This window comes from Cinclus cinclus, chromosome 1 (assembly GCF_963662255.1).
Source record: "Cinclus cinclus chromosome 1, bCinCin1.1, whole genome shotgun sequence".
Classification (NCBI taxonomy): Eukaryota; Metazoa; Chordata; class Aves; order Passeriformes; family Cinclidae; genus Cinclus; species Cinclus cinclus.
Window position 1 is genome coordinate 65081275 of NC_085046.1, and position 20911 is coordinate 65102185.

General features: G+C 40.2%; 1 protein-coding gene across 2 annotated transcripts in view; it reads right to left on the reverse strand.

Moving 5' to 3' along the window:
- The window catches only part of HIVEP1 (HIVEP zinc finger 1), a 121603-nt gene that overhangs the window by 19436 nt on the left and 81256 nt on the right, over nucleotides 1-20911 (reverse strand). For both annotated transcript variants that reach the window (XM_062490807.1, XM_062490751.1), the window contains 2 exons: nucleotides 6461-12402; nucleotides 105-238 (listed from right to left, as the gene is read on the reverse strand). In XM_062490807.1, coding sequence (XP_062346791.1) covers nucleotides 105-238; nucleotides 6461-12402 — 6076 coding nt within the window. The remainder of the gene's footprint in view (nucleotides 1-104; nucleotides 239-6460; nucleotides 12403-20911) is intronic.

The following is a 20911-nucleotide window of genomic DNA, read 5'->3' on the forward strand; positions in this document are numbered from 1 at the left end:
GTTGTTTAAAATAAATCAATCAAGAAGTAACATCTCTGCAAAGTCTAGAGTCTAGGAAAAAATATCTTCCCAATGATATCTAGTATATGAAGTACAATACTTGCCCTCCATCAAATATTTTAACTCTTCTTGGTACAGTTTTGATAAAGGAGTTTTCTTTATCATGCTCAGTGCTTGATTCAGAGTTTTCCTTATTGCTGAATTCAGTTGGAGTCAATTTTTTCCTATTTAATGCTCGCTGAAAGAAAATGATATGCTTATTATTAAAATTAGTGTCTTTCATATGCTATTCAAAAATTCAAGTTATGGTGAATAAAAGCATCATAAAAGCTACAATTCTAGTAACTGGTTTTTAAAACTGTTAAGAGACATGAAATAAAAAATATCTTTTGCTAAACTTCTTGTCTACTATACATTGCCTGTTTATGGACTGCTAAGTCTATACAGAGATTATGGCCCTGTAGGAAACCAGGAATGCTTTGATTCTGAAGTAGGACAGTCTTTTTCCGTGTTCTGGGAAGATGAAGGTGATGCTTTTTAGTTCACAAAAAGCCTTCAGAGAAAGATATGTACAGACAAACTGCAGTGCTTCCTGAACAGTAGCAGCCAGACCAACCTGTCTGCTGACCCAAGACACAGCAACGCTTCATGGCCAGCAGGAGCTGCCTTCCCATGGCACAGCAGAGAGGAGAAGGGTGTGAAGCTAGAGAGGTTATTAACAGGTAACATTTCTGAGTACTAATATTTTTTCAAGAACTACAGCTCTTTTGTTCTGGAGACTGACTGTTCCTGATGTGGTGAGGTTATAAACAGGGGTTCCACAACCTTTCCAAAAGCAAGACTCCACACTTACAATTCCTACTTACAGACCAAATTACAAGAAAAAGCATCCAGTTGTCTAGCAGAACACGATTATATTTTTAATTTTCCCCGATTATTAGTCAAGGAACTTTTTTATTGTTTGTTTTAAGGAGGATGAGTTCCTCCAACATTTGCCAATTAATATCTACTCCTTCCAACCCTAGGATATTTATAAAATGGGCAACAATGAAAGAATGATCCAATTAGCCAGCAATTATTACTGCTATATTTATAAACTGTTCTACCCACGTAGCTGGCACATTTACCTCACTTGCTCATATTGATAAGTGAATAAAATGATGAGAGAGAAAAAAAAAGTCTGGCCTTATGTTTTTCTCTCATTATAAAATTTAATGCTGTAAGCTTGTGAATTCTTGGCAAGAGGAATGACTTCACTGGCTGGCTTAAAATGACTGATCAGTTATGCTGGCTGTTACATACATCGAAGGGTGACATCATTCTGGCACCTGGTCCTTGCCATTGTCCTTCATGCAGCCTCAGACACTGCCTTCTCTTCTAATTCCCACATGATAAGGAATTAACACAGATCAGAGGAAAAGCATCTTCCAATTTCACTGAATGCCCCAGGAAGCTGAATGTGCATGAGCACTGCCCCAATCCGTACGCCCTCATATAGCCCTCTGGATTGATTCAGGCTGCATTTTCAAATGTCTGAACACCAAAGCACACATGACAACTCTGCCTGTGTGTAGGAAGAAAGAAATTTCACCCTGCATGTTTTAACAGCACTCATAGAAGGTGAAAGGAGATGATGTTCTAGATGAGAAATATCAGAAGTGAAGCCTGCTCCAACAATTGCAACTCAGCCATTCTGCAGTTCCTACACACGACCCGGCATATGAACTGCTTTTGTTTCCACTGCAAATGAAGAGTAACAAGGTTACATTTGTAGCTTAACAGGAAGAGAGCTGTAGAAAATGCAGAAAACACACAATAAACCAACCACATAAATATTCCCAGAAGCTGAAATAATGCAATTTTTAAGTGCCTAATCTTTCAATACTATGTAGCAATTATTTTTTTCCAAATTTAATTTTAAGTAGTGAAAAGACAAAGGAAAATGAAAGATTACATAATTCTTTCCCCACATTGTTATCCAAACTATGATGAAACTGTTACATTAAGTTGTATATTCACAAAAGCACTCAGAATGAAAAAACTATCATGAAATCAAATACCTCTGAATCTCCCACTACCCATTTGTGTTTGTTAAACATGTGTCTATGTACAGATACAAGACAGTCCAACTTATATATTAAAATTATTTATCTCCCCTGCTGTACTTTAGTTTACTGTTTATTTGCTGCTTTAGGAAATTGTTTCAGTGTCTTGGACATGCAAAATGCTAATATTAGAGGGACAGAAATGTCACAGAAATCTACAGAAATGCTCACTGACAATGAAAAAAACAGTCTGTTTAGGTTTTTCTGAAAAATTTCAAATTGATGGTGAAAAGTACTTGGGCCCTACTACATTTTAAAGAGCAACCAGTCTCTAAGGAGCACAGGTTTCTTGCGTGGAAATACTTTAATGTACCTCACCTAAAATCCCCCAAGCCCCACATGAACTGGTGGAAAGGGCAGGAAAAAAGCAGTGCTGTAAAATGTTCCTCTCTTTGATTACTTCTGCCCTCTAACAGAGAAATTTGTCTCTCTACTCCCACAGAGACAAAGATCATGATTCATTTCTACTTTACCCATTTTGCTCCAATTTAACTCCACTGTCCTCAATTACTGGCATAAAACTGAAAAAAAAAAAATTCTCTTAGGGCTGCCCAGAGACCAGAATTCAACAGATACTTCTGGTACTTTACACATCCTTTGGAAAAAAAAAAAAATGCTCGCAGCCCGAATCATCGAAGTTATAAATTTCAGATTAGAATATTCATTAAACATTTTTCCCACTGGCACACAGCCACTTGGGGAAAATGTTTTAATATCCTTAACCTTTTACTAGCTTACACATAAAAAATCTTCTACATTTAACTACTTTCCAGTGGTGAGCTGGACTGTTGTGGCATATCATCCAAGAAATGAAAGCTTTCCACAGTTAGGAGAAACTTTCCATCCTTCAGCCTATCCTTGCTCAAAAATCATCACCTTGGAGTATTGCACACACTACTGATTCACTTTAGTAAGAAGAGCCAAGATCAATGTGGAAGCTTGAGAAAGAACTCCTGATATAACACCAGTGAATTCAAGTGAGGAGAACCAGTGAAAAGCAGTAATAAATGGAACAATAAAATAAAAAGAGGAGGGAGATAAAGTAAGCATTTTCCATGCAGGTGAAGCCTGTTACATTTTAACATGCTGTAGTCATTCCAGAAGCTTCTTTCACAATAACATTTTGTGGTTTGTTTTCTGAATCACTGGAACGTGGCAACTTCACCTATTGCCTCTGAGCAGTGAATTGTGAAGAGCAAACAAAATCCCAGGGTTCCTCTTTGTTTGCATTTTGTTCACGTGTATCTTCCTTTCCCATTGGTACCTATTGTTGAAAGAACTGCCTTTTTTGTGACAGTGATTAGTAGTGGTTATGCAGCAGCACGAGGTGTCTGTAAACATGGTTTAGTTCTGGGGGCAAACCCAGAACAGTTCAGCAAGCTGCTTTATCTCGGTGAGAAGATCAGCAGTTATAGCCCCATGAGCAGAATATGCCAAATGAGTCTAGAAAGGGCTACAGCTGTGAGAGAGGAGGTGAGACATAACAGTACTGCATTTTTATTATCATTTGTAAATTGGATTATGGTAGCACTTAAAGCTCTCTGTCAGATCAGGGTTAAAATGTGCAAACCACTTGAGAAAACACAACTCCCAACACCTGCAATCCAAACCACGGTTCCCCAAGGAACGCAGCACCCTGCCAAGCTTCTAAGGACGAAATCAACAACAATTTTTTTTAAAAAATAAATATTTTCTATTTTCTTTGTTGGCTTTGTTTGTGCTGATTATTTTGTTGTTGTTGTTGTTTTTTGTGTTTTGTTTTTTTTATTAATGCAGTATTAATTTCCGAAATGATCTCCAATGCTTTCCATCCTCAGACTCCAACAACAAAGCCCTCAGTGGAATTACTGGGCTGAGCTGAGGAATTTCAGTTTTTGCTTTTTTTAAACATGGCTTCTGTGAGGAAGTTTCCGAGTTGGCATCAGCTATTCCATTACCAGGTCTAACTGGAGGCTGGTAACACAGAGGTCTATTGTAATAGCAGCAGCAGCAGCAGCATCGTTCTGGAAAACAGTTGAAATCCTGCTGCCTAAATCATTAGAAGGGAAGGTGGACAAACTCTGGAAGTATTAGATAGAAAAACCTATCAGGTCTCAGAAATTTTTAACTTCTGCCATGGTACACCTCACTCATACAATCTGAGGTGCCAATTAAACTTTAATGTGTGCTATTTGCTGCACTTTTTTCCTTAGCAATGGCTCTGAGCAAAGCCTGTAAATCAGCCCAAGCAGAGCTTAAAAACTCTTCATTTCCATCATGCTCATATGCTTCATTCAAAACGTCAGCAAGAAAGACTGAAGAAAGATTAGTAAATGTGTTTCTTTTGTGGCAGAAGCACAGTAAATGTACCTGACAGCTGCCTATTACAGCATTTAAGCACTCCTGGAATGTTTTAAAACGGTGCTGTCAAAATATTTTTTCAAAATATTATCATCCATTATTTGTATTCTAAACAGAATTTGTTTGTAGAGAAAATCTGTTTTTCAAGAGGCATACAATTGCTTTGCTATCACTGAATTTCTTCTGATAGACTGTTCTTCAAAAATAAAACAAACATGACTCAACGACACAAGGATGTGAGACTTGCCTGAGAAAGACTCACTCAACTATACACAATGAAAAAAGCTAAACATTTGTTTCCTTTTTTAAAAAAAATTTAGCACTCTTAAGTGCAACATCTCATGAAATGTATGAGGAAGCAGACTGAAAAAAAAAAAGCATTAAGAGTTTAAAACCAAGGCAGCACACTAACGTGGAACCAACAATTTGATTCAACTACAGCACTAAAACAAAATCAACAGCCCATATGCAATTTCTGCAAGAGTCATTATGGATAAAGTTTTGAACTCCAATATAAATGTTAGCAAAACTCCCACCGATTTCAGGAGGACCAGGTTTAACTCCACTGCCCTTTTGGCCTTAAAGGTTTCAGCGTATCTTCACAACTTGCCATGTAATTCTGAAAGTACTGCTTCCTATCTCACAGTTTCTCTTTCTATTGCTTTTCTCCTCAATGACAATGTTGTATCTCAGCAAAACATTTAGCAGACACAGAAACATTCCAGGGTGACCTCTGACATCAGTAGTTTCTGTCTCTCAACACCCACACAAACAGGGGTCTTTTTCTGAGGCTCTGGAATGTCTCCTCTAGAGTGACTGCTGGCCTATGGACCCTGAGTCCCAATGTCTGGGATGTTTTGCTGATGGTAGTAGGACAAGTTACAGTCACTATTACCCCCTTGCCAGACCATTTCCATGCCCTGAAGGATCATGGAGAAAGGAAGCTCTGTGGATTCGTTGATTCCCCATTTTTGCCAGCTCCCATGTGTTTGGCACCAAAGACATGGCATATGCAGCACAGAGCAGGGAAAAGCTGAAACTGTGCTGCATGCTTCAGAGAGCTTTATAATTTCAGTATATGGGGCAATAAAATCCACTACTGGGTCCATTAAAGACACAGACACCTGCTGACATAATGCGGGGCTAGGAGCCACCTTCACCCAGGCACAGTGGTGGTTCAACCACTAAGGAACACCAAATCCTATCTACACCAAATAGCTTTGGTCCTGCCCATAACAAAACTGTCCAACAAGTAAAGTCTTGAACATATCTGTGCAGCCCCAAAAAAGCTAAGGAAATAATGAGACTATTTTGCTCTGCCACTTTGGACTCTGGAATGACGTGTTTTTTTATGTGGGTCGCAACTGGATTGCATTCCTCAGCACAAGATTTAATGTTATCTTTGGAGCCATATTAATCCAATAAGTTGTCAGTGGTTTTATGGCAGTGAAAATTTTGATTAAACCCTGCTATTTCTGTTATTATTTCACACGACTGATTAACCTAGGTGGGAGAAAGAGAAATGGTCCTCTCACAATTAGATAATCAGTGATGGTGAAAACTTGTTTTCATGGTGTATCCATGGACACCTGTCCAAGCACTCTTTTGAACCAGAAAATACTCCTATTGTTATTTCCTTAGATGACTTTTAAGGCAAAATATGCAATTGTGATCTTAAGTTAGAAGTGTTAAAAAAAATATTTATATCAGACTTATTTTGTTCTACCCTTTGAATGACAAAAGAAAAGCCAAACACATTCCTGCCACAATAAACACTTAATACACAGATTTAAGCCCAGGAACTAATTTCCATTAAAAAATGATAAATCCTTATGAACAGGTTTCCTAATGGAATTACTTAAGATTTTTTTAGCAGTTTGATCCAGCATAATTAGAATATATGAGCATACATGGTATGTGTCAGGCATATTACATTCCCTAAAATATGAAGAAGCATGATTTCCAAAGCAAATCCTCTGTAAATGATCAGTATACATCAAACATAGCTTAAGTACCTTCGTCAAGCTGTTCTTCCATTTGCTTGAATAGACCAATACATCAGATCTGGGGTGCGTAGTTCTTGCTAGAGTGTACAGTGGTTTTTCAACTTTTTGTTTGGAATTGAGGAGAGATAGAGCTACCTTTGTCGACAAACCAAGTGGATTGGGGTTGTTGGGACTAACGGTCCATGTAGAATAGGCAGAGATTTTTTGATCATTTTGCAGCAGATGCAATGGTTTTCTCTTCATGAGGTAACACCAGGTAAAATTTGTTGTGGTCTTGAGGCTTGGAAATGACAGCCTCTGCATTTCTCCTGCATTCATCACAGCTGGTGTCGCTACAGGCTTTGCTTCGCCCGGGCTGCTGATGCGAGCGCTCTCATCACTGTTACTCGGGGACCTTCTTTCTTGGCTGCTGTTTACAGCCTTGAGAAGAGAACTCTGGCTATTCACTGGAGACAACTCAGAAGGTTTCCTAACTACAAACACTGGTGATGTGGAAGACTTAAGGTCTTCGGATTCTGGTGACTTCTCTGGGGTTTCTGAAACCCCAGTGTCAGATGACTGATGGTCAGGCAGGTCTGAAGTACTGGCCTTGGTGCTTTTTTCATGCTGTGTAGCAACATCAGGATCCAAGAGGTGATTTTCAAGAGGCTCTGTGGTGCAAACCTGTCTTACCAAAACTGGTTTCTTCTGCTTACTAGTAGGGTCATTAGATCTAACATTCAGTGAATGCAATGGTCTAGCATCTGTCATACAGGCAGCTCCACTCTCATCTTTAACACGCTTTTGCTGTTTTTCCATGGCAATATCTAAACTATTTGCTGGGGAAAGCATTCGTTTACTTGAAGCTGTAACTTCTGGTTGAGGGAAGAGTCCGCTAACTGGCATTTTCTGAATGATATTCGAAGAGCTTGACAAAGGTGAATTTCTGGTTCCTCTTTCCAGTGGTGAATTTTCAAATTCAAAAGAATTTGGCAAAGTCCTCTGATGATCTTTGTGAGATTTTGGCAGCTGAGTTTTGCCTTCAAGCATTGGCACTGTCACAACATTTGTTTTGCACATGGACTGATTTCCCTGATCCTGGGTCACTAAAATGTGAGGCAGGGGTGTAACAGTTGCGAAACCATAGGATGGCATACTGCTCTGAATACGGACAGGAACCACAAAAGGAGGAATCTGATGTATCTGACTGCTGCAGTTATTAGGAACAATTTGCTTTAAAGGAGGCACAGAGTATGGATTAGACATGTCAGAGAGTTTTGTCTGCACTTCAAAGGAAGATGCATTCTGATCCACCCCAGCTTGACTTGGACCAGTTTGAGTTGATAAAGTATTTTTTAGCAATTTAGAAGAGTATGACTGACCTATATGCAATGTTTTAACTTGAAGCTGATACTTTGGAGCAAAACAGTCCTTTTTTTCATCAGGATGACAAGAAAGCGAGTTTGTGCTTGCTTGCTCCCCTTGGGCTGATGTTTTAGTAGATGTCTGGGAAGGTTGATGAGTCAAGGATGGTTGGCCTTGATTATTCAACATGTGATCTAGAGGCTGCTGACCTGAAGATAGGCTAACAGGATTACAATTTTGAATTGCTGAATGAGGCCTGGAGTTAGTGTGTGAATGCTGAGTACTTGAAGGAAACTCCACCAAGGATTTGCCAGAGGTCTGCAGCCTGTGCAATGGCACTGTAGACACATCTGTGGCGTGAACTGCCTGCAATGAAGCAGTTGATTTCACTTGAGGCTGTTGATTTTCTGGAGCAATATTTAAAGATATTTGTCTTACAAATGGCCCCCTCCTCCTTTCTAGCAGAGGCACGTGTCCAGCAGCTCCATTTGCAGATGACACTTTTGGAGTGGCTACCTCTACAAGCGGGACAGGTTTTGATGGAGACATGCTCCCGCAGTCGAAAGACTTACTCCTGTAGTCCACAACCTCCATCGAGGGCTGTGTGCAGCTGATTTGCTCTGAGGCAGCACGTCTCATTTCCCGGTAATGAGGTCCAGGCACTGCCAGTGCGTGTGAGCCAGCAGGAATCATGAGGAATTCTGAAGACTTACTAACAGACTCTGCTTTGGAAAGATTCTCAGCCTTTAAAGTTTCATCTTTATCAAGTGAAGTTGAGAAACTGGAGGCATGAGACAAGCTACTCTCCCGACTGAGGCTTCTGGAAAGTGTGGAGTCAATGCTTGATTCAGCAGATGAATGTTCCATTTCAGCCAACCGAATTCTCTTCTTCTTCGGTGGAAGCTTTTCTGTTGGCAATTTTGACAGCGTTTCACTGCGCTGTGGCCAGTTAAACCTTTCCGTCTTTTCCGGGTCACTGCATTGGTTTTCTTGCTCTCTGTCTGGTTCTTCTGTGACCAATATTTCAGGAACCTGGATGTTATGCTGGCGAACGAGTCTTGATGGCTGAAGTGGTGCACTTCTCTCATTAGAAACTAATTGGCTTCCCTGAACTTCCCCTCTAGGCGGTTCTGATGACAAGGGTTGGTGACGCTGGGGAGTGCTCAGATGAGAGTGTCTGTCTTCTTGGATTACAACTGTATTCAAAGAGCGCTGCTTTGCAACCTTGTTGGGCTCTTGAGAAGAAACTGGTGACACTCTTTCAAACGACTCTGATTTCTCAAATGAGCTATTTCTGCTCAGTGAATTTGTGTGCTGTATTACTGAAATTCCAGTGCCTTGTCTCTTCAACTCCACCTTTTCTTGCACAGCTGAACTTGCCTGCTTTTCACTGAGTGGAGCCATCTTTGGCTCAGTAGTCTGATCTGCGCCGCGAGTCACAAGCTGAATTTGGGAATTCTGAAGCAGAAGTTTGCTTGGTGGTTGTGAACCTACCACAGCTGCGGCACTGTGTTTTGACAGACTGGAAGAATTTGCTGGCTTGCTTTGGGCTTCTGTGTTCTTTGATGGTATGCTCGTATCATTTTGCTGTGGGTCATCATCATCACCAACACTTTTCATTTTCCTTCTTTTCCTTATCTGGGGTGTCTGCTCCCAGACACCAGTTGAAGTTGTGACTCTGTAGTGTAGAATTTGAGGCTGTGTACTGTTTGGAGCAGTTTTGTGCTCAGGCTCTCGGATTGCTGCTTTAGTTTTAGGTCCATGCAACTCTGAACAATAAAATTTCTTGTGGTTTTCAAAATTTTCCAGTTTTCTATATCTGTTCCTGCACGTTTCACATTCAAACATTGTTCCTCGCACCTGAGGGGACTTCTTTGTTTTTTCTAAATTTGATCCCTGTGCCAGGGATTTGCTCCTTTGCAATAAGGATTCATTTGATAAATTACACCCCAGATAACCTTCTTCTACAGAACGCACTGGTCCAAGACCTTGGCTTTCACCAGTAGAAGAATCTTCTATTGCTGCCTGTCTAACTAGGGTCCGAGGATGTCCACCTTGGTTCAGTGGAGTAGCAGGTCCCGACACAAAAACATCATCATATAAAGAACCAATTTTATCATCAAATGACTGGCTTCCTCGAAGGGGATGAGAGGGAGGTATGACATTAGGAGGTACTGCTGAGTAACTGGTGGTAGGCATGGAATTACTTCGTGTTATAGGTAAACAGTCAAGGGATGGTACAGAAAGAAGGAAAACTTGCTTGGATTTCTCTGTGGGTGTGAAAGGAGACTTTGGTATATCAGAGCTTGAGCTAGTTCTTCTTCCCATGGGCTTTAAATCAAACTGGAAAGAATCCTTAAATATGTAGGATTTTGGTGAATCTATGCTTCCTCTTCTTGAAAGAGATGTTCTTCTTGGTTTCACACTATCTAACTGTTTGTCATCCACAACGGCTTCATTATCAGAAATTAACTTTGAGATACGCTCCTCAAGAGTTTTTGTTGCCAAGGGAGGTCGCATTTGGCCAGAGAGAATCAGATTTTTTTCGGCACAAACAGTTTGTACCACTGATGCTACCATGCCACTTGCTCGTGGCACACAGGGCAGATTTTTATTTGGATCTTTCTCAGAGGTCAACAACCCCCTTACAAAAGGAGCTGGGGGGCTCATTGTTTGATCAGCACTTTCGGAACGAGAGAAATAACCAGAATCAGTACTACCTAGACTTCTAGGGCTCAAAAGACATTTTCCTTGCTGATCTTGAGAACCATCAGTTGCCTGTTGTCTCTGGAGTTGAGCATGCACCGTTCCTCCTGTTGATCCTGGCTGTTCCTCTAACAGGCCTGCTTCTACTTTCTGATGTTGCTTTATGTCATTCTCCTTGAATGGGGCTGTATGTGTTAAATTTGACTGAAGAGTTGTGACTTTAGAATCTCCTTTCCTCTGTGCTGCAGCAAGCTCAGGTGCTGGCTCTGTCACTTTTGGGCTATCGGCCCTCAATGGAGAAACATTTACAGGATGAACTACTACTTTTGGTAAAGCTGCCCTTACTTGAGGTTCTGCATCATGTAATGAAGAGTCACCTGGTATACAGTCTGGGTTGCTTAATGGAATAGGGATTCCTTTCTGCAGTGTTTCTGCACTTGAAATGACTTTCACTAATTGTGCAGGTTCCAGTTCTTGATCATCCTGTCTTTCATCTGCAGTGCCTTCATCTTCACTTTCACCGCTTTCTTCCGCATCTGAATGAATGCTAAGTGCTTTGTCTGAGTCATGAGATAAGAAGAGGCCACCTGAATCTGGTTGTAGGACAAGTCCAAGTTTGATGGCGTGTGCATGAGATTTTTTGTGCTTGTAGAGATTGCTTTTGGTTTTAAATGAAAACCCACACGTCACACAAGGATACGGTCGCTCTCCAGTATGGGATCGGATGTGCTTTTGGAGAACACTGGGCTTGGCACAGGCCCGATTGCAATACTCACAGACGTATTTCCCTAGCTTTTTAGGCTTCTGGTCTTTCAAGAGGTTACATATTTGTTCTACACCATGATTTACAACTGATGCTATCTGGGCTGAATTATACACTGGACCTATAGACAAGTGTGTAGAACTCGATGTGTTAACTGACAATGGTGAAGATGAACTAGCTACTAACGGGTTTTGAGAAAAAACCTGAGTTACAGTGGAAGATGAGGTGTGAACAACAGATGAAGTCACTGCTATGCTGTAGATCTGCTGGAGCTTGGGGTTTTCTTGACTCTGCTGTTGCATCAGCGACCTAGTTAAACTTGGACACATAACAACCTGGTGATTTTGCTGACTGGTTTTAGTAATAAGGTCTTGTGAATGAGAAACTGATTGGCCTTGTGCTTGTCCAGTCTTGGCTGCTGTTGCTACATGCACATTGTTCAATGGGTAATAGTGAGGTCCAGCTGCAAACTCCTGCTGTGACAAAGCAGACTGATTTTGGACACTTATTGTATTGGACGTGAGACTACAAGAGGTGCTTACAGTTTTATTTGGTCTCAGTTTCTCTATTTGCATTCCATAAGGGGGGCACTCTTGTGCTAAGGTGTTCAGTTCAGGCTCCATAGCTTTTAGTAAGACATCGAAGGCAGTACGCGTACATGGGGACGACGTACCGCAATCAACAAAATCAATACATTCATTACTGTCATTCTTTGTATTACTTGATGAGGAGTTTGAGGGAGGCTTCCTCTCTGCGGAGTTCAATTGGTTTGCATCAGTATCGCCTGCTGCCTGTTTACACAAATCTAAGGACTGATTGGTCAGTGAAAGCTTTGTCTGCATTGATGTCTCGGATTTGGTTGTTTCAACACTTATCTCACTGCTAAGTGCTCCCCCATTTTGTTTGGTACATTGATTTCCATTTTGCACGGGCAGGTGATCCTGTGCCCTGGCATGTTCAGAGGCATCTGGAAGAGCTTTTAGTGGTGAAGGGTCTACATTTTGCTTAACCTTGGCTTCAGCAGGGCTTCTTAAAGGCGATTTTGGTATTTTTTTAAGATGGTTTTCAGACACAATCTTTTTTCTTTTCACACCTTTAATTGTATCTTGGGCTCCTCTAGTACCAGCATCAGTGATTTCTGTTAAAACACAAAGAGAATAAAAGAATATTCAAACTGGATAATGCAGTATATTTTCTATTTATACCATTTTACCATCTCTAAGTTTCAGCAGTAAGCCCTGGGGCAACAGAACTGTCTGTCTCTCCAGCCTCCAATACTTTCAGTTAACAGTAAATGTATCTTAGAGAAGATCTATTTTGTTTTCATCTAAGATGAGTAATGCTTTCTAACTGATGCTCAAAGACATTACAAATGTAATTTACTATAGGAAAAGCTTCAAAGGAAATGTAAGAACAGGAAGGCTACTGAAGGAATATTTTAGCAACTCTCTTTTCAGACAAGTTCAGAAGCCTCTCTCTTGCACTAGTTTAAGAATTCAAATTATTATAGGAGGAAAATGAAGAACCAAGACACATATGTCATGTTTGTCACTTTTTCCATCTATATGTTCCCGTAGTCAAGGAATGAACACAACTTCCTCATGGTTACATTTGTAAGTAGATTTATCATGGAAATGGCACAACCACCCACGCCATCTGTCAAATACTGTATTTCAGAGCTCCAATTACTGAATTTCAATAGCATTTTAGATGAGCAACTACTGTGGATGAATAAAATCAGTCACACTTAAATGACTTCCTATTTGTGCATCATGAAACAAAATAAACTAAATCTGAATTATTTCATTACTAGCTATACTTGTTGCTGATTTTAAGCAGATATGCATGCAGAGTTTCAGGGGGGTAGGGAATAGCAAATTAATTGGAGCATTATTCAGCAGAATAATAATTTCATAGGAAGCACTTGTATTTGTCGACAGACCAATTCCCTCTGTAACAAAAAACCACAGATAGATTGAATTGCAGTGTTGATACACAGAAGCCTTTTCTTTTTTTTTTTTTTTTTGTGGATACCCAAGTTACACACCTTTGTCTACCTCAAATATATGATAATCTATCAGATTTTTTTTTTTTTTACTTCTATCCTAACATAGACACAGTTGCAGCCACTGCCTCCACTAACATCACTGGTAGGACAGAGGAAGCTAAATATTAAATGGATGTAAATTCATTTTTGAGGCTTTAACAATTCCTTCATCATGCTGTTAGCGAAACCCCTACTTGTCTGACTGCCAATATTAAAAGCAAAGGAGAAATGCAGTGTGACTGAAAGGCTGATGGCTCTGAAAAGGTTCAGACATTTTGGGAAGCAGCACCACCTAACCCCATGCAGTTTTTTTCTGCATGAGTAACTAAGGAACAGAGGTTTATGTGCACTTCTACGTAAAGACCAGCCTTACAACGAAGTATAAAGGGACGAAATCCTCACAGTCAGCATCACAAGGAGGCAAGTGGAGGAAGTTCAGACTTCCCAGTACCCATCAGCCCTACAGCCCCTTGGAGTTGCACAAGGACTCTCCTCTTGCAGAAACACCAACTGGATTCCATACTGTGGTGGGAGGAAAGCCAATGCATTGTGTGCAACTGACAAGAGATACTGTAGTTGATGAATCCAGACTGAAATTCCTGCTCAGTGTAGAGGAAATCCAGGCAGTGCCTAAAGCTCGTCTAGCAGAAGAGCCTGCAAAGTGACCAGTAGGGGAAAAAAAGCAAAGATGTTATGTTTTCCCCATGCCAGAGCACAACTGGGATGTGTGGTAATACTTGGAATTTCAAAACCTAATTTCTGCCTTGATTCCAACCAAATTATACACATATATTCAGTAAGGGTGAATAGATATTCAGATTACCCTGCAAACTGAAAGATTAAAGATTACATATCACACAATCTGCTGATTTTCGTTGGGGTAGAGTTAGCTTTCTTTACAGTGGCCAGAATGGGTTTTAGAGAGTCTTGGCTGCTGGCTGGGGTGAAACCACAGCACACATAATTCATTGCAAATATAGATGCTCTGCAGAACCTGACACATTCCTCTCCCAGCCCTACTAGAGAAAGCTTACCTATGAAGAGTCTGTTTTGCCACATTCAGCAGTCCCTTCAAAGAGATGCTTGAATCCATTGAGAGAACTACTGCCTCCGAATCCCAGTTCTGGTAACTCTGTGCTCCTCTTGGGCATCCAGAGAGAAATTTCTGTGGCAATTGTTCACTTAAACTTTAAACAAACTTTGGATCTATTGCTGTATCATCAAAACCTATTCCTATTAGGCTGGATTTAACATATTCAAGGCCAAACAGCCTCCCATCACAATGTTTTGTACTTTCCATTGCTTCATAATTTAATAGTGACTTACACTAATAAGTTATCATTCGTATTAATAAGGGTGAATTCTTTATAATTCATAGTTGACTACAAGTGTTTCTTCTTCAATAACAACGAAAACCAGTTTTACTCAAATCAAAGAGGAAAATAACAAGGTAATTACAAAAAAGTATGCTTTTAGCCATGGTGATCTCTCTGCAACATGGCCACGTTAAATGCACATAAGTGATTTGGTTCCTTTTATGCACACACTGTAGCTTTTGTTCTGTCACAATCATGCCTCCACACCAATCATACTCTGGTGTTTTTACTGGAACGCTACGGGAAGAGCCGGGCAGATTACACAGCTAGAAAAGTAAGAGTGCCATGAACTGCAAACATTCAAGCAAATGTACACAAAGAAGATTAAGTTGTTTCATACTGCAGCAATCAAACAATCAAATGATGTGGTGCTTCCTGATACCTCGGAATATTCAAAGCTACTGTTTCTGGGTTTCAACCATACAGTCCCAAAGGACAAGGATACTCAACCTGCACAAATTACTGGTGAACTGGAAACCAACAGAGATGAAAGATAAAATGTGGCTTCCAAGAGCCTTAAAGGAAGTAAAAACGTGTCTCTAATCTATCAATCAAGCAATTAAAAAGATTCATTCACTGTGAATAACAAGATCAAAATTTTACATGATCTCCTTACTGCTTTACTTTTTAAAATGCTGTTCGACACATGCCAGAGTATAAAAATTGCTTGGGAAGTTGAAAACTAAAAATAACAAACAAAAGCAAGTTATGCGCTACATTACATATAAAAAGAAATACTTTTTTTTCAGTCTTTACTACAATTGTGCTGCTCCTATAGCAATAAAATTCAAGTCTACAGAAATAATGAGAACTAATTTCTTATTTGCATTTTTGCCTCTACATGTTTGTGATCCCTGAGATGGAGTCACAGAATTGCTTTAGTGTACCCATCTATAAAATCTTGTAAAATGTACTTACTTGACAATGACTTCACATGGCTTAAAAATTCTTTAAGTCCTGTGTTCTACCCTACTCCTCGATAATTTAGAAATCTTTATTATTATTCTTAATGGACATATTCACCTCATATTTGCTAACAACCAAATTTCTGGCATATCTGGAGGAAAAAAAAAAGGAACTACCAACAACTTTGTTTCACTTATTTTAAGCTGGTCATTCTTTTTGTGTAAGTCCTTGCTTCGCATTCCCAGTTTATGTTGAAGATATTCCACTGCATGTTTCTTACTCTACAGCTACATGATTGCACAAAGGTCAATTGCATCAATATTTCCAGAGGCATCAGCAAAACTGGCAGAAAGCATCAGTCACCAAATGCTAAAGACTCCTCTGCCTTGCAACTTTCAGGAGTGTGATGACTTGCTGGGGCTGTCCATGTACCCACATCCACAAACTGACACTGAACAAAAGGAATGTAAAAACATCCTCATGTGGAAAAAAGTATGAAGTTGATATGCTTTTCTTTTCTTCCTCTCCCTGCCACATCATGTGCTCTGCTCACCCCCTCTGCAGTCACGCAGTCATTCTCATTATTCAATGGTAATTCCCCTTTTCCTCTGGTGGTGAAGTGGTATTTTTGAGAACTGCTTTCACTTCAATCAGATGTTTAAAATGAATTTTTCTCATAAAGCTGTATTATATCAAATAGTATTAAGTCACTCAGGCCAGGAGAAGAGGGGACAATGCCACTGTGCTCAGTACCTAACTTTTCACATTCCAGGGACACCAGAGCATTTCTTTTGTGCTTTGCCTGGTTGGCTTTGTTCTGCCTTCCCTCAAGATTTTCCACTTAATTCCTTTGTTGCAGCATGAATTCCATACTCAAAACACGACAAGAAAAAACTGACGTTTCTAAACATGATTTTGTTCACCTACAATTTCTCTGATGCACTTCACTCTGTGCACAGGAAATAGAACAAAAGAACACAGGTGTGATGGTGTAGATAGCAATCTGCGAGGTAACTCACACAGCAAATAAGGGAAGTTATAAGTGATCTGATTTTTTCTCCCTAAGCATTTACTGGTGAACCAGACAGTGTCTTGACAAAATGATCTCAGTGGTTTTGTTTAAGTAACTTCCAGAACTGCCTGTCTCAAAGCCTACAGTTATTATAACACCTACTCTCTTTCTCTCCCTTCCAACAAAGTTATAGGCTTGAATTTAAAGAAAAGAGTAAGAGGGAACCAAGCAAGCGCACCACTCCCTTCTCCCTCAGTGTCATCCTGTGAATATGGACTAAGCAACCACTATCTATCCCTGCAGGCCAATAAACATCATAATTTTCATCTCATGCACTCACTTCACATGTTGGAATTTTTAAAAAATCACTGTTGGCTTCCATACAAAGACCAGACCTTCAAATCCAAGTGCCTGATCTTTAGCTCCTAATCTGTACTTTGGCTCTCAGGGCACTGCAAGTAAGACCAAGTCTCTTCTGAAAGTCTTCAACTACTAATTGATGTCTAAGATGAACAGCTAAGAGGTTGCTCTGACACCCAACAATGCTAGTGATCCAAAGATGGAAGGGTTCCCAAAAGAGAGAGACCGTTATTAAGGATCTTACTCTGATTTAAGATAAGATTACATACTCTTTAATTCTGATTTCACCAAAACTATCAAAAGCACTCACGAATCACCTCACTGGGCCTGTTTCCATGAATAAATAAAGAACATGATTATGAAATAAAGAAATAAGTCTTGCTGGCAAATATAAGACCACCAGAACTCACATTAAATGCAGCAAGGAATAAATAAATGTTCATTTTTTAATAACTACCTTTATAGCTTCATTACCTTTTTCACTTCCTACATGTTAAGAACGGCCATAAATATTTTCCTTAAAATTACATTTTTCTCAAACAACAAAATCTTGGTTACATAACACATCCATATAACTATCAAAATGTTCACAGCCAACAAGACAACATAAAGATTTGAACATGATTAACACAAGTTCCATGTTCAATATTAAGTTCAAATAGAGTAAGATTTTAAAGCAAATCACCAACAATTTTAACAGTCTTATTTCAGGTGCTTGATTTCAGACTTCATGAAGTGGCCAGAGGGTGGCTGCTCCCTGTCTCAGAGGTCAAGAGGCAAGTGACAGAACTTGGGGTACTACAAGTCAGCAGTGGTATTTGAAAACCCTGTAAGCAGGATTAATGCATGTTTACGTACTTTTATTACTGAGAACACCCATCCAAACATATCTAGAGCAGACCTTTAAAAACACTGGATTTGTATGTAAAGCACATTTTAACATGGACTAGTTGAAAAGTAAGGAGGAGCTTTGACATTCAAAGGCTAAAGCAATGACAGGGATTGGATCAAGTGTTCATCAGTGCCAATGTTTGTCATTTTGTTCATACAGCAAACAGCAGATGATTCCATAGGGCATGGATAAAGTGAGTATGGCTTCAGGATTTCACACTGTCTGTAAGCACATGATTATTTTTCTTGGTGTTTTTAACAGACAATGTTGATATGTGACCCATCTAAGGTACTGTACTGGCTGTCAGGCAGAGGCTCCCCATTCCTTTTTCAAGGGTCATTTCATACCAGATTTTTGTACTGGAATGACTACTTTATCTGCATAATTTTCTACACAAGATCCAGGAAATGTGCACCTATGTTAATATATAGCACCTGCACCCATCTGAGTGCCACAAACTTCAATGACAGCACAAATTTTTGTAAAGTCAAATTAAATTTTAATACTCCCAACCATCACACCCTGGCAAGCCCATAACATCAGTGTTTCTCAAGTTCATATATTAAAAGTAATTTTAGTGAAAAATATATATTGATCTATACACACCAAGAAATCACATTCAGTACCTCTGTCACTGAGTGAATTTTCCAAACTGAAAATTGGTATTTCATATCATCACAAAACAATTCAGGTGGGAAGGGACCTCAGAAAACCTCTAGTCCAGCCTCCTGCTCAAATCAGGACCAGCTATGGGATCAGACCTAAGTCCATAGGGCTTTGAAGTGTAAAGTATTGGAAACCTTCAAGGAGAGAGTCTACACAGCTTCTGTGAGCATCATCTTCCATTGCTTCACTGTCCTTGAAGGGAACAAGCCAGTCATCATCACTCTTGTTTCAACTTGTTCCTATTGCCTCTCATCGTCTCACCATTTTCCACTGTGAAGAATCTGACTACAAGAAAACCACCTCTGAAACCACCTTTTTGCACTCCTGAATGAGCTCAGGTCCCTCAGCTTCTCCTCAGAGGGCAAATGCTCCTGCCCTGATGGCTGTGGTGCTTTAACACTGAATTAATTTCAGGTTTCTGATGTCCCTCTTGCACTGGGGAGAGTGGGGTGCTGCCGGTATAACTGGAGTATCTAGAAGTGCTCTAAGGATCATTGAGTAGAGGCAGACAATTCCTTCTCCTGATCTGGTAATGCTTTCAACCAAACAGCCCAGGATGCTGGGGTCTCCCCTTCAGCCAGGTGTGCTGCTGGTGAGTGTCCAGCTTGATGCCTACCACACACCCAGGGTCTTTCCAAAGAGCTGCTCTCTGGCCTGTCAGTCCCCAGCCTGGAGCTCCTCCTCCCTGGGTGCAGGGCTTTGCATTTGCACCTGTTGAACTACTCCTCTGGTTGTCCACCTAGCCAGACCTTACCAATCTCACCTGGATAAAGTAATATTGTGGGAAACAGTGTTCCCTTGTCCCCGGCTCTATAATAGAAGCCATTTTATCATAGTTTTCAGAGCTTGCATTAATTTCCATTGCTACGAGACTGGAACAGATAAAGCCGAATGTCTGCAAAGTATTTATGCTCACATTCATACCCAAGACACTGTTTGCAAGCTTCCATGGGTCTTCATCTTGTTAACTCATCACAGTCAGAATACACATCAATGATACATTCTCTTGTTACACCAGGAACAGCATCCCCAGGAATCCTGCTTTTCTATTTTCCTTTTTGCTTAATTCCTTTTCCCATTTGCGACTTCCATCACAAAACAAATCCCACCACTAGATTCTGTTCATAGTTCTTCTTACCAATGGCAAAACTCACAGGCCCCTCAATAAAACCAATGCAATAGAAAAACATTCTTCTCATATGGAATTTTGGGATTTTCAACTACAGACATTCCAAGAAATATCCATACTGCTGGCTACAAAAAAAAATAAGCAATTGCTAAGAACTAGCAAATATTATTTAATAATGCTTAGTACAAATGGTAAGGTTTAAAATACACAATCTACTGTTTCCACTAATTCCATATGTATAGGAGTGAATTGTGAAGGTATGCGAAGGTAACACTGAGGGAAGGAAGAAGCATTTCTTGCCTTTGAGTAATGTTTCCCTGAAATAACAGGCCTGACTATACTTCTGTAGTGAGGGAGAGAGAAGCTGGTGTGGGAATGAGCAAGCCCCAGGTTTCAGGGCCTCCCTTGCCAGTTGCAAAATTACAATGAAGCTGAAAGGGGAGAATAATGCTCTGGACTGACTGAAGCTACAGTGAGGAGATACAGATATGATCCAGTCATTAATTCAAACCATAAAAGAAACAGGAACACACATAACCTCCGAAGTGAAATACAGCAACTGACAGGTTTAAAGGTTCCAGCCACAAAGGTGTCCTCTGGGCTAGTCCTCACATATGGTGAAATACCATTGCGAGGGCAGAGGGCAGAGCGGATTAGCTTTATAAATTGTGCAATAACATTTTAGCATAAGGAAAGGGAGACACCTTCACCCCCAGGCACGGGGCTTGGACTTATCAGGAAGCTCTTCCATGATACAGTTTCATCTCAGATGTGAGAGCCTGCCAGCCCTTGTTTGGCCTTGGGACAGGTAAAGAGTAAATGATAAACTGCAGTCTGGGGCTGTCTTACTGGCGGCACCTTTTCAAGTCATGGCTATTCAATTCAGGACAACCTTGACTTCTGATGAAGTGTAAAGGACATAACTGTCCTATGCTAACAAGACCAAAAAATACCTTCTTTAGAACAGTTTGGTCTCATTTGGTGCATCTAGCATCTCAAGTAAAGAAAGTAACAACCAGCAGGTTTTTAGGCATGAAATCAGCATGCTTGATGAGGAAGACCATGAAGATCAAACAGCAGTAAACATCTGACAGCTGAGGTAACAAGAGAACCTCAGAGAGATAACACGAGAGCCCGAGAAATTCCAATGTCCATATGCAAACAGGAATCTAATGCAATACTTCAACACATCTGAAAATCTCTGACCAAAATGAAATAGGATTTTTTTCCCCCTCAAAAGAATTAATTTCCTGCCCAGC